General features: G+C 41.6%; 1 protein-coding gene across 1 annotated transcript in view; it reads left to right on the top strand.

Annotated features, from left to right (window-relative positions):
- LOC128124073 (carcinoembryonic antigen-related cell adhesion molecule 1-like) overlaps positions 1-14790 on the top strand; it is a 64153-nt gene that overhangs the window by 20392 nt on the left and 28971 nt on the right. Inside the window, 3 exon segments of the mRNA XM_052760305.1 lie at positions 11428-11649; positions 11652-11705; positions 12183-12245. Coding sequence (XP_052616265.1) covers positions 11428-11649; positions 11652-11705; positions 12183-12245 — 339 coding nt within the window.

The following is a 14790-nucleotide window of genomic DNA, read 5'->3' as shown; positions in this document are numbered from 1 at the left end:
ACTTGGTGCAAGTGGTGTCTGTGTCTGAGAGAACCTCTCTTGGTGTGATCGATACTCTTGGTCAAGTGGGAGCTGTTGGTCTAAACAGTGCTGATGGACTCTTTGTCTCAAGGGGTGTGTCTGTGTCTGAGAGAGCCTCTCTTGGTCTGATGGATACTCTTGGTCCAGTGGGAGCTCTTGGTCTAATTGGTACTGATGGACTCTTTGTCTCAGGGAGTAGCTCTTAGTCCAACTTGCGCTCATGGGCTCTGTCTCAGGAAGTAGCTGCAATCTCAGCACATGGGTGTGTTGGGAGGGGTGGTGTAGCTGGAGATTTCTCCAGTCTTGCCCAACACCACAGACTCCACAACAACTTATAAAATAATGACTGAGAAGCTCATATTAATTAAACTGCTCAGCCATTAGCTCAGGCCCACCATTGTCTAACTCTTACACTTAAAGTCAGCCTATTTCTGTTCATCTATATGTCATCACATGTTCCGTGGCTTTACCTGCTGCCTTTACATGCTGCTCCTTGGATGACAGGCTGGCATCTCCTCCCTCCAGCCTTCCACTTCCCAGACTTCTCTTCTTTCTTTGCCCCACCTATACTTCCTGCCTGGCTACTGGCCAAGCAGTTTTATTTATCAATCAATCATCCACAGAACTTCCCCCCCCCCTTTATTTTCAAAAGGAAGGTTTTAACTTTAACATATAACAAGCAAAACAATTATCAAGCAAGAATTACAGTTATAATATCTAGTTTATTTATAATATCTAGTCTATTTATATTTGGAAAAATTAAAGAAGATATCCTATCTATCTTATATTTGTGAGTCTAAGGTTTCATATCTAACTTATCCCTTACCGTAACTAAGGAAATTATACCACTACAGAGTGGAGCTTGTGGGTTACAGGGTCTGATGGGGAATGGTGGTAGTCTGACCTGTCTGTAATAGGTCTGCTTGCTGACTGGCCTGAAACTGGGATTGCAATGGGTGGTGGTGTGAGGGTGCAGGCATATGCCCCAGGGCCTAAAGCCTAGGAATTGATGTGTTTGGGTATGAGGATAAAGACTCACCTCTTATCCAATCGGGTGCTAGCAGGCTCTGTCTCAGGGAACAGTTGCAGTCTGGGAGGTTGGGTGAGAATTAAGGAGGTGGGGGTTTTGAGTTACAGGGTCTGGTGGGGCATGGTGGTAGTCTGACCTGTCTGCAGGAGGCCTGCCTATTGGCTTGAGACTGGGACTGCAATGGGTGGTGGTGTGGGCACACATGTTTGTGTCCCTGGGCCCCATGTAGACAAGGATTTACCTCTTAATCCAATCAAGTGCTGGCAGGCTCTTTTGGAGGGAACAGTTGCAGTCTTGGAGGGTGGGTTGGATTTAGGGGAGGTTGGACTTTTGGGTTACAAGGTCTGATGGGGGTTGGTGGTAATCTGACCTGTCTGCAGGAAGTCTGCCTGCCAACTGGCCTGTAACTGTGTCTGCAATGGGCAGTGGTGTGGGGGTACAGGGTTGTGACCCTGGGCCCAAATCCTAGGAGCTGGGGTGTTCGAGTATGAGGATAAAGACTTCTTAGGATACTCACTTCTTAGTCTGATCAGGTGCTGGTGGGCTCTGTTTCAGGGAACAGCTGCAGTCTCACAGACTCATAAGTTTTATAGTTTGATATGAATATAACATCACCTGTGCAATAAATGTATTAAAATATACACATATATACATACATATTATGATTGGTTTGGGGGACTGTGAGGAAACTATAATCTACAGTTAGTTCTGATAGTTAATCTGTATATATGATGAGGAACTCAGCTCAATCAATGAGTTCTGGATAAACAGAACACATATTTCCTGCTCTGCATGTCAGCTTTTGACTTCCATTGTGTCAGGTTAGAAGGCAAGCTAAAAGTGAAAGGCTGATGATCCATAGGGTGAGGAGGAATGGTGAAGAAGCAATCTTGTAAGTCTATGACAATTATATTTTGAATTCTAGGGGTGGCAGTGGGAGATGGCAAACTAGATTGTGAAGCTCCCCTTGGTTCCAATAAAGTTCATTTAATTTTTTAAGGTCTTGTAAAAGCCTGTAAGCCTGATTTTTTTCTAACCAACAAATATTGGGGTGACTCAAGGGCTGGTGGGAGGCTTTATATGCCCTATTTTTAAGCTTCTCTTCCACCAGACAAGTAGCAGCTACAATTCTCTGAGCATTCAAAGTCCAATACTTAACCCACATAGGAGCATCAGATTTCCAAGTAGTGGGGTCAGCAGTCAACAGTGTCCCCTTGGGTAAATTTTGATACCCTAGGCCATGTCTATCATTTATAATTTCTAGAATAATGGGCTCAATTATGCCTTTTGTTTGTTTACCCAAGTTCTTTAAAGTTAAACACTCATCTCTAGCATTTGAGCTGATATTAGTCCATAGCAGAGATTAATGATACACAAATTAATTGCAGCATGTCTCTTCCCCACAGAGTGTTAGGTATGAAGGGGATGACCTTTGGGCAGAATATGCCATAATATTATCTATCTGACCATTTTAATATTTCTGAGCTTTTGGTTAGCTTGACCTAGACCAATAAGAGATGAAGGAGTAATAGTTGTCTTAAGTACTTGGCCAACCATTTCCTGAAATGCAAGAAGTGTCTATGCTTATATCTAGCAAATCAATTATTTTCTTTCCCTGTATTTTAAGGGTTTAGTTGGTCTGGAATATTTAATTTCCTGAACCCAGAAGACCATAAAACTTGAATCCAAACTGGCAGCTCCCTTAGGCACTGCCCTGTAGATTCTGAATTGTTTTTGTAGGAGGTTTACAATAATCTTAATTTTCCCAGTAAAGTCAGGATCAATCATTCCTTGGACAATTATTATACATTGTACAATGGAGAAGCTATGGCCTTTATTAGCCGCAGGTCTTTTCTGGAGGACATCTGTAGAGTACTGTATTAATGCATATATAAGTATACTTCTAAAGCCTATATATCTCAGATCTCAAGAAAAACTTTATCCATAGATCTAAATTAAGTATACATCTTCAGTATCTCTAGGTTATTTACTGAGATGTGGGTATCATTTATACCATATTTAGATGTTTATATGTTATATTTGTCTATCCCAATAACTGACAATTCATATATCATAAGTTATTTTTAACTTTCCTAAACAGTCTCTATATCTAAACTTTCATACCCTTATAAAAACATTACATCCAAAAGCATTTATGTATTTAATTAGTCAGGAGACATAGGTGATTGATTATTGAGAACAGTCAATGTAAAGTGAATTTCTTTTAATGAGGAAACAGTAAAAGTCTTTTGAAATCTGTTTGGTGAGCTATCTTTTATTGAAAATTGGATAGCAAGGCAAATTATATTTAGACCTGGTAAATGGAAATATATTCTAAATGATCTCAGAGTATAATTTCACTAAACCCTGGCAGTAAGAGGCATGGCATAGTTCAAAGTGGGAAGCTTAAACATTTTTAAAATGTCATGGGTAAAGTAAGAAATTTATTCTATTAATATTCAGCATACTTAGCCTGTTTCCAAACATAGTTTTGTATAGAGAATTTGATCATTTATAAGATGATCAAGCTTTAACTTGTATCCTAATAGCTCTCTTTTATAGTTTATAAGTTACATATGACTTATCCTTAGAGAACGTACAGTTTAGGTCAGCCAATCATGTGCATTTTTACAATGACTACTGGTGTTAAGCATGTTTTTGTTTTTTGGTTGTGAGACAGAGTCTCACTATATACTCCTGACTGGACAGCCTGGAATTCCCAGAGTACTGGGATTTAATGTGTGCACCACCATACCTGGCCAATATGCATTTCTTTTTTCTTTTTTTCACTTTTGGTTTTTCAAGACAGGGTTTCTCTGTGTAGCCCTGGTTGTCTTGGAACTCACTTTGTAGACGAGTCTGTGTGGAACTCACAGAGAGTTCATGTGCCACTACACGTGACCCCATAGAATTTCTTTTCTTTTCTTTCCTTTTTCTTTTTTTTTTTTTTTTTTTTTTTTTGGTTTTTTTCCAGATAGGGTTTCTCGTGTAGTTTTGGTGCCTGTCCTGGATCTCACTCCGTAGACCAGACTGGCCTTGAACTCTCAGAAATCTGCCTGCCTCTGCCTCCCAAGTGCTGGGGTCAAAGGCATGTGCCTGGCTACCATAGCATTACTTTATGTGTTGTTCTAGTTAGCTTTCCAGTAACTGTGATGAAATGCCACAACCCAAACCAACTTGGTAGTTAGGGGTTTATTCAGCTTAAACTTCTTGATCAGGGTGTGTCATTGAGGGAAGTGCAGGCAGGAACCATAGGAAAAGTTCCTGGCTTGCTCCCACAACTTGCTCAGCTGCTTTTCTTTTTTTTGTTGTTCTTTTTTTGTATTTAATAATTTAATTTAATTCTACGTATCAGCCATGGATTCCCCTGTCATTTCCCCCTCTTTCCCCCATCCCACCCCCCATTCCCATCTCCTCCAGGGCAAAGAATCCCCTGGGGATTCACCTCAACCTGGCAGATTCAATCCAGGCAGGTCCAGTCCCCTCCTCCCAGGCTGAGCAAAGTGTCCCTGCATAAACCCCAGGTTCCAAACAGCCAGCTCATGCACTAAGGACAAGTCCCGGTCCCACTGCCTGGGTGCCTGCTAAACAGTTCAAGCTAATCAACTGTCTCACTTATCCAGAGGGCCTGATCTAGTTGGGGACTCCTCAGCTATTTGTTCATAGTTCATGTGTTTCCATTAGTTTGGCTATTTGTCCCTGTGCTTTCTCCAATCTTGGTCTCAACAATTCTTGCTCATATAATCCCTCCTCTTTCTTGCCAATTGGACTCCTGGAGCTTCACCTGGAGCCTGGCTGTAGATCTTTGCATCCACTTCCTTCAGTCATTGGATGAGATTTCTAGCATGCCAGTTAGGGTGTTTGGCCATCCTATCACCAGAGTAGGTCAGTTCAGGCTTTCTCTCCACCATTGCCAGTAGTCTATTGTGGAGGTATCTTTGTGGATTTCTGGGGACCTCTCTAGTACTTTGCTTCTTCCTATTCTCATGTGGTCTTCATTTGTCATGGTCTCTTATTCCTTGTTTTGCCTCTCTGTTCTTGATCTAGCTGGGATCTCCCGCTCCCCTAAGCTCTCTTTCCCTTGAAACTTGCCCTTCATTACCCCCACTCATGTCCAGGTTGTTCTTGTAAATCTCATCCATTTCTCTGTCATTGGGTGGTCCCTGTGTCTTTCTTAGGGTCTTGTTTTCTAGGTAGCCTCTCTGAAGTTGTGAGTAGCAGTCTAGTCGTCTTTGTTTTACATCTAGTATCCTCCTATGAGTGAGTACATGTTTGTCTTTCTGAGTCTGGGTTACCTCACTCAGGATGATTTTTTCTAGATCCATCCATTTGTCTGCAAACCTCATGATGTCATTGTTTTTCTCTGCTGAGTAGTACTCCATTGTGTATATGTACCACATTTTCTTTATCCATTCTTCAGTTGAAGGTCATCTAGGTTGTTTCTAGGTTCTGGCTATTACAAACAATGCTGATATGAACATAGCTGAGCAAGTGCCCTTGTAGTATGATTGAGCATGACTTGGGTATATGCCCAAGAGTGGTATAGCTGGATCTTGGGGGAGATGGATTCCCAATTTTCTAAGAAAGCGCCATATTGATTTCCAAAGTGGCTGTACAAGTTTGCATTCCCACCAGCAGTGGAGGAGAGTTCCCCTTGCTCCACATCTTCTCCAGCATAAGCTGTCTTCAGTGTTTTTGATTTTAGCCATTCTGACAGGTGTAAGGTGGTATCTCAGATTCATTTTCATTTGCATTTCCCTGATGATTAGGAATGTTGAGCAATTCCTTAAATGTCTTTCAGCCATTTGAACTTCCTCTGTTGAGAATTCTCTGTTTAGTTCTATAGCCCATTTCTTAATTGGACTGTTGGGCATTTTGATATCTAATTTCTTCAGTTCTTTATATATACTGGATATCAGCCCTCTGTCAGATATTGGGTTGGTGAAGACCTTTTCCCATTCTGTAGGCTGTCATTTTGTCTTGTTGACCATGTCCTTTGCTCTACAAAAGCTGCTCAGTTTCAAGAGGTCCCATTGGTTGATTGTTTCTCTCAGTTTCTGTGCTACTGGTGTTATATTTAGGAAGTGATCTCCTATGTCAATGCATTCAAGACTACTTTCTACTTTCTCTTCTATCGGGTTCAGACTCGGACTTATGTTTTGTGCACGGTGATAGATATGGATCTATTTGCAGCCTTCTACAGGTTGACATCCAGTTATATCAGCACCATTTGTTGAAGATGCTTTCTTTTTACTATTGTACAGTTTTGGCTTCTTTGTCAAAAATTATATGTTCATAGGTGTGTGGATTAATGTCAGGGTCTTCAATTTGATTCCATTAGTCCACATGTCAGTTTTTATGCCAGTACCAAGCTGTTTTTATTACTGTAGCTCTATAGTAGACCTTGAGGTCAGGGATCGTGATGCCTCCATAGTTTGTTTTATTGTGCAGGATTCTTTTGGTTATCCTGGGTTTTTTGTTTTTCCATATGAAGTGGAGTATTATTCTTTCCAGGTCTGTGAAGAATTGTGTTGGTATTTTGATGGGGATTGCATTGAATCTGGAGATTGCTTTTGGTAAGATTGCCATTTTTACTATGTTAATCCTGCCCATCCATGAGCATGGGAGATCTTTTCATTTTCTGACATCTTCTTCAATTTCTTTTTTCAGGGACTTAAAGTTCTTGTCATACAGGTCTTTCACTTGCTTAGTTAAGGTTACCCCAAGGTATTTTATATCATTTGTGGCTATTGTAAAGGGTGATGTATCTCTGATTTCCTTCTTAGCCTGTTTTTCAACTGTATAAAGGAGGACTACTGATTTTTTTGAGTTGATCTTGTATCTTGCTATGTTGCTGATGGTGTTTATAAGCTGTATGAGATCCTTGGTTGAATTTTTGGGGTCACTCATGTATACTATCATATCATCTGCAAATAGGGAAAGCTTGACTTCTTACTTTCCAATTTGTATTCCCTTAATCTCCTTATATTGTCTTATTGCTCTGACTAGAACTTCAAGTACTATATTGAATAAGTATGGAGAGAGTGGACAGCCTTGCCTTGTTCCTGATTTTAGTGGAATCGCTTTGAGTTTCTCTCCATTTAATTTGATGGTTGTTGGCTTGCTGTAAATTGCCTTTATTATGTTTAGGTATGTTCCCTGTATTCCTGATCGCTCCAAGACCTTTATCATGAAGGGGTGTTGGATTTTGTCAAATGCCTTTTCTGCATCTGGTGAGATGATCATGTGTTTTTTTTTCTTTGAGTTTGTTTATATGGTGTATTAGATTGATGGACTTTCGTATGTTGAACCACTCTTGCATCCCTGGGATGAAGCCTACTTGGTCATGGTGGATAATTGTTTTGATGTGTTCTTGGAGTCTGTTTGCCAGTATTTTATTGAGTATTTTTGCATCAATGTCCATGAGGGAGATTGGTCTGTAGTTCTCTTTCTTTGTTGCATCTTTGTTTGGTTTAGGAATCAGGGTAATTGTAGCCTTGTAGGAGTTTGGTAAAGTTCCTTCTGCTTCTATTATGTGGAACAATTTAAAGAGTGTTGGTATTAACTCTTCTTTGAAGATCTGGTACAATTCTGCATTGAAGACATCTGGTCCTGGGCTTTTTTTGGTTGGGAGATTTTAATGACTGATTCTATTTCCATAGGGGTTATTGGACTATTTAAATAGTTTACCTGGTCTTGATTTAACTTAGGTATGTGGTACCTATCCAGAAAATTATCCATTTCTTTTAGATTTTCCAATTTTTTGGAGTACAAGTTTTTGAAGTATGACCTGATGATTCTCTGGATTTCCTCACTGTCTGTTGTTATGTCTCCCTTTTCATTTGTGATTTTGTTAATTTGGATGCTCTCTCTCTCTGTCTTTTGGTTAGTTTGCATAAGGGCTTATCTATCTTGTTGATTTTCTCAAAGAACCAACTCTTTGTTTCATTAATTTTTTGTATTGTTCTCTTTGTTTCTATTTTATTGATTTCAGCTACCAATTTGGTAATTTCCTGGCATCTATTCTTCCTGGGAAACTTTGCTTCTTCTTGTTCTAGAGCTTTCAGATGTGCTGTTAATTCACTAGTGTGAGATATCTCCAACTTCTTTATGTGGGCATTTAGTGCTATGAATTTCCCTCTTAGCAGTGCTTTCATAGTGTCCCATGAGTTTGCGTATGTTGTGTATTCATTTTCATTGATCTCTAGGAAGTCTTTAATTTCTTTCTTTATTTCTTCCTTAACCCATTGGTGATTCAGTTGAGCATTATTCAGTTTCCATGAGATTGTAGGCTTTCTGTAGTTTTTGTTGTTGTTGAAAGCTAACTTTAAACCATGGTGGTCTGATAGAACACAGTAGGTTATTCCAATTGTTTTGTATCTGTTGAGATTTGCTTTGTGGCCAAGTTTGTGGTCAGTTTTAGAGAAGGTCCCATGGGGTGCTGAGAAGAAGATATATTCTTTTTTGTTAGGATGGAATGTTCTATTGATATTGATTAAGTCCATTTGAGTCATAACATCTGTTAAGTCCTTTTTTTCTCTGTTAAGTTTCGATTTGGAATATTTGTCCAGTGGTGAAAGTGGGGTGTTGAAGTCTCCCACTATTAATGTGTTGGGTTTTATATGTGATTTAAGCTTTACTAATTTTCTTTTACATATGTGGGTGCCCTTGTATTTGCGGCACAAATGTTCAGAATTGAAGCTTCAACTTGGTGGATTTTTCTTGTGATGAGTATGTAAAGCCCTTCTTGATCTCTTTTGATTGATTTTAGTTTGAAGTCTATTTTGCTGGATATTAGGATGGCTACACCCACCTGCTTCTTAAAAACATTTGATTGAAAAGTCTTTTCCCAGCCTTTCATTCTTAGGTAGTGTCTATCTTTGAATTTGAGGTGTGTTTCTTGTATGCAGCAGAAAGATGGGTCCTGCTTCCATATCCATTCTTGTTAGCCTGTGTCTTTTTATAGATGAATTAAGTCCATTGATATTAAGGAATATTAATGACCAGTGATTGTTTATTCCTGTTATTTTTTTGGTGGTAGTGTGTGAGTACTTCTCTTCTTTGGGGTTTACTGCTGTGGTGTTATCTATTGCCTGTGTTTTCGAGGGTGTATCTGACTTCCTTAGGTTGGAATTTTCCTTCTAGTACTTTCTGTATGGCTGGGTTTGTGGATAAGTATTGTTTAAATCTGGCTTTGTCTTGAAATGTGTTGTTCACTCCGTCTATGATGACTGAAAGTTTTGCTGGGTATACTAGTCTAGGCTGGCATCCATGGTCTCTTAGTGTCTGCATTACATCTGTCCAGGTCTTTCTGGCTTTCAATGTCTCCATTGAGAAATCGGGTGTTATTCTGATGGATTTGCCTTTTTAAGTCACTTGGCCTTTTTCCTTTGCTGTTGTTAATATTCTTTCTTTATTCTGTAGATTTAGTTGTTTAATTATTATGTGGTGAGGCGACTATTTTGGGGGGTCTACTCTGTTTGGTGTTCTATAGGCTTCCTGTACCTTCATAGGCATTTCCTTCTTTAAGTTGGGAAAGTTTTCTTCTATGATCTTGTTGAATATATATTTTCTGTGCCTTTGAGTTGGTATTTTTCTCCTTCCTCTATCCCTATTATTTGTAGGTTTGGTCTGTTCATGGTGTCCCAAATTTCTTGGACATTTTGGGTCATGACTTTGTTGGCTTTAGTGTTTTCTTTGACTGTTGGATCTATTTCTTCTACTGTATCTTCAACACCAGAGATTCTCTCTTCCATCTCTTGCATTCTGTTGGTTATACTTGCATCTGAAGTTCCTGTTCGTTTACTCAGATTTTCTATTTCCAGCATTCCCTGTTTGTGTCTTCTTCATTGTTTCTATTTCCCTTTTCAGATCTTGGACTGTTTCCCTCATGTGTTCTTTTGCTTTTTCATGATTTTTTTTCAGGGATTTATTGTTTTCTTTGCTTTATTTGTCCTTTCCTCTAGTTTTTTTTGTAGCGTTCTTCCCATTTTTTGTTTGTTCCTCCAATTCATTTTGGATTTTTTTCTTTATAAGCCTCTAGCATCTTCATGATGTTATTCATAAGGTTGCTTTCTTCTGCTTCTTCCATTTTGTGATGTTCAGGTCTAGCTGTTGGAGGAGGCCTAGGTTCTGGTGATGCTGTATTGCTCTTTATTTTGTTGTATGTACTTCTGCCTTGATGTCTGCCCATCTCCTTATGGATTTGTTCTTGGCCTTATCAGCACTCTTGGTCCAGACAGAGCTGACAGATTCAGGAAGTCTCTCTCTGGTCCTGACAGAAGCTCTGGGCCAGATGGGAGCTGGGGGCTGGTCTCTGAGTCTCAGGCAGTGGCTGGGGTCTTGGGTCTATGGGTGTGGGGGCAGGGCACGTAGATTACAGGGTATGCCTGGGGTCTTGGAAAAGGGAAACCTTCCCAGTGGATGTGGGGGTGGGGTCCTGCCTGATGGCCAGAACCTGGGGCCAAGTTGGGCAGCTCCTCCCCGGAGTGCAGCCAGTGTTCTTAATCACTGAGCCATCTCTCCCACCACAGTCCAGGGATTATTTCCTGCAGGCAAATACTAGTAGACACTGCTTGGTGGAAGGTCAGGTCATTGTTCACATTTAAGGTTATTTTACAGACCTAGCAATGATCATTTACCATGTGTCCTATTATAGGGAAACTTAGACAGGAAACACAGTGGTTGAGTCAGGGTCACATAGGCCATCAGTGGCACAAGCTATTAGTCCACATAACATCTCCAGCCTCCCCACCATGAAGACCTACTAGGTGACCTTCACTCCTCTAGATCATTTCATAGATTTGGGACTCTTATAGGGCTACCAGATTCATGTCAATCAACATCAAACACCTGACAAGAATAGCCCAACTGTGGCCCAGCCTGAACTAAATGTCAGGCAGATCCTGAGCCTTGTGAGATCTCGGACAGGCTGTTAGGTTTCTCAGGGAAGCTTAATCATAACCTATCTGTAGGACAGTCCTGAACAGCAAAGGCTGGGAGGGCTTTGGTCTACACACAGTAGGGGAAGTCAGTGTAGCTGGAGAGACCTGAACCTTGTATCTCAAGGCAGGCAATGGGTCAGTGAGGACCAGGAGATAAAATGAGGTCTCTGATTCCAAGTCTTGAGTCTGACCATCACCAAACACTGCAGCCCAGTTCACTCATGAGAAAGTCTTTTCTGCTCCCATACACAGCACAGGAGGCCCCATTATCTCTGAGCACCCAGCCACTCCACCTGCCTCTAATTTGCTTCCTACCTGATTCTTTAAGGATCTGGGCAGGCTGGAAGTTAAGAGACTGTCTCTGGTCATAAGAGGACTTTGCAAAAATCAGAAGTACCACACATGACAATCATCTCTCTGTGGTCAGCATAGCACTGCTACCCAAGCTCAACCTCACAACCAACAATTCCAATCCCATGAAGGGTGAGGACTCAGTAGCATTAATGTGTGAGCCTGAGACTCAGAATACAGCCTACCTGTGGAGGATAAATGACCACAGACTCTCAAAAGAGGACAGGCTGAAGCTGTCTGAGGACAACAGGACTCTCACATTACTCAGTGTTGTGAGGACTGACACAGGACCCTATGAATGTGAACCTGGAACCCAGTGAATGCCTCCCCAAGTGACCCATTCTCTCTGAACATCACCTGTAAGTATTTTCTGTTTCATCCTGGCCCTAACTGCCTAAATACAGAGGGCTAGAGCTATACCATGCTCGGTCCCAGTCCCCTTGGGTTCATGACACAGACCTACCACACAGATTCCTAGGCTGCCAGGGCATCCTGTACAGCCAAAACATATGTGGACAGGCCCAGCATTGAGCTTGAATGGGCTGCAGGGACTTCTGCCTAGAGAGACTCAGGGTGATGGAGACAGGGGACAAGTCAGACTCAGTCTCAGTGCACACATGAGTGTGCAGTGGGATGTTTGTGTGTTGTGCTTAAGATAGATCGGGGCTTGTGCATGCTGAATAAGTACTCTTCTGCTAATCTGCACCCCAGCTCTGGGTAGGACCTGCTCAACTAAGGTAAAAGCACAGCTCAAAGAGATACTATGTCCTTCTACCGACTAGGATTTCCCCTTCCCTCTGCTGACATCATGTGTGATTTTATTCTATTTTCTCCAGTTGGTCCTGATGTCCAGATCATATCCCCCTCAAATATTCATTCCCATTCAAGGAGAAACCTCACATCTCCTGCCACACAGATGCTAACCCACCTGCACAGTACTCTTGGTTTGTAAATGAAGAGCTCCAGTCATCCTCCCAAGAGCACTATATTCCCAACATCAATACTAGTAAGAGTGGATCTTATACCTTCCTGGTCTATAACTGTCACTGTCCTCAGTAAGAACACAATCAAAAACAATATAGTCCTTACTAAGTGGATCTCTGAAATATCAGTACCAGGTTAGGAGTGGAGCCTTTTGGCTTTCTGCGAAGGTGCAGAAGCATTTAATTTCCAGCCCAGGACTATGGGAACAAGCAAAACTCAGTCTTCCCCCAAGCCTCCTGCTCCATCCCCATGTCTAATGGCCTCCCAGTTCTTTGGTTCCTGGCCGATAGGGATGGAGCTTGCAAAGAGAGGAGGAGGTTTTCCCAGTCTTGGAAAGTCTTCAGTTATGTGAGGGACTTTGCATGGTTAGGAGAGCCTCAAGGTCAAGAATTCTGTCTGTGCCTAACACAAGCTTTACTGTCCCCTCCATTTTCATTTTATGATCTCCATGACCTACAAGGTACACCCAGGGCTTTCAACTTTGCTCACATTCTTATTCTCCAAATTGGAGGAGAATATTCCCCACAGATGGGGACTACACCTCTGCTCCCAGGTCTGCTCCTGTCTCATGGGTGGGGTGGCAGGCTCAGTTCTGACTCCATGGGATGGAAAGAGTGGGTTGAGAAGGTACCTGAGAGCCCTGTTCTGAGTCAGGGTGAACTATGTCTCTGACAGTTGATGACGTTCTTTTGCTTACTCTTCTCAAGGTTCAAAAAACAAATATCAGCTGATCATGGTTGTGCACACCTTTGATGCCAACACTGAGGAGGAAGAGGCAGGTAGATAGTGTGACCTTGAGGCAGCCTGGTCTACATAGCAAGTCCCAAGCTAGCCAGACCTGATCAGTGAGACCCTGTCCCAAAAAATATCAGTACTGAGCATTAGAGTGGCAGGCTGTGGTCAGCACTGTGACTATTCACTTCTACTCTTTTGTTTTTAATCCATATCCATTGGGGCAGGAAATACAATTTTTCTACAAAAAGAAATTCTTCATTAAGGGAATTCTCCCAGTCCTGAGTTCTAGCCTTTAACACTGCTAAGTTTAGCTAGGCCATCTTAAACCTATGACTAATTTTTTAATAAAAATTAAAAGGTTATTTCATAAAGGCAGAATCTGACTGTTCACACTCACAGAAAATGTGAGCAAGAATTTACACAAATATCATTGGGAAATATTCCTCCCCCACTGAGATTTCTGGACATGTGTGCTGGAGAGGCTGCCAGTGTGGAATCAACACAAATACCCTGAATCAGGGTCACTGTGGGTCATCTTCATAGGAGTAAGACTCAGCTCTTTCTTCACAGACTATATCTTAAACATGTGATCTTGCAGAGGGCCCCTTCATTGTATGTACCCTGGGAGCTGGCTGAGATCTCTGAGGGTGAAGGACTCTCAGCTGGTCCCCTCCACTGTTTATTCACAGAACCAGTGATTAAACCCTCCATCCAATTCACCAACACCACAGTCAAAGGCCTGACCTCTGTGATCCTGAAGTGCTTGTCAAACGACACTGGGATCTCAATCCATTGGCTCTTCAAAGGCCAGAGTCTGAGGATCACGAATGAGATGAGGCTGTCCCCGAACAACAGCACCCTCGAAATAGTCCCTGCCAGGAGTTCGCATTCCGGGGACTATCAGTGTGAAGTATCCAATCAAGTCAGTTCCAAGAGGAGTGACACCATCCAGGTGGACATAACAGGTGAGTGACCTCTCCTCCCTTTTTACTCCATAGCTTTGGGGGTGGGAGCAGTTTCTTTATTAACAGAGTGCAGAATGGGTCAAAGTCACAAGGAGAAAAACATGGCTCAAGATACAAATACAGCCAGCTTGGTGATGGATGCATGTTAATCTCATGATAACACACCAAGCAAGGTGAGCACAGTGCTTCATGCCTTTAACCCCCAGAGGCAGAGACAGTTGGATCTCTATGAGTTCCCAACCACCCTGGTCTTATACCAGTTTTAGGTTAGTCAGAGCTACATAGTGAGACCCTGTGTCAAAAGAGAGAACATGAAGCAGGAGGCATAGAAGTACAAGGCCACTCAACTGAATGGACTAGGCTCTGCTGACTCCCCATGGGAGACATTGCCTTGGAGGAGTTGGGAATAGGGGTGTATGGGGTGGGAACACTGGTGGGCTGGGGGAATGAGGAAAGGGGAATATGTGTTTGGTTTGTGAAATGAATAGAAAATCTCTTAATAAAAAAAGAAGCACAAGGACAGTCCAGATTACATTGTGAGACCCGGACAATAATAACAACAATAGATGTTAATATAGCAAATAGAAATGCAAAGTGATTAAGAGTTTAGGGTCTGAGTCAGACACACAGACCACACTCAGAATCTAGTAATATATTCATGTTCCGCTATATCCCATACCACACAATCAAATTTTCTTTAGATTATTTCCAATACCTAATATGAATACTGCATAGACCCTAGTCTTATTCTGTTGAATAC

Source organism: Peromyscus californicus, unplaced genomic scaffold, assembly GCF_007827085.1.
Source record: "Peromyscus californicus insignis strain IS unplaced genomic scaffold, ASM782708v3 Scaffold_4__1_contigs__length_199733344, whole genome shotgun sequence".
Lineage (NCBI taxonomy): Eukaryota > Metazoa > Chordata > Mammalia > Rodentia > Cricetidae > Peromyscus > Peromyscus californicus.
This window is presented reverse-complemented; position numbering and strand designations above follow the sequence as displayed.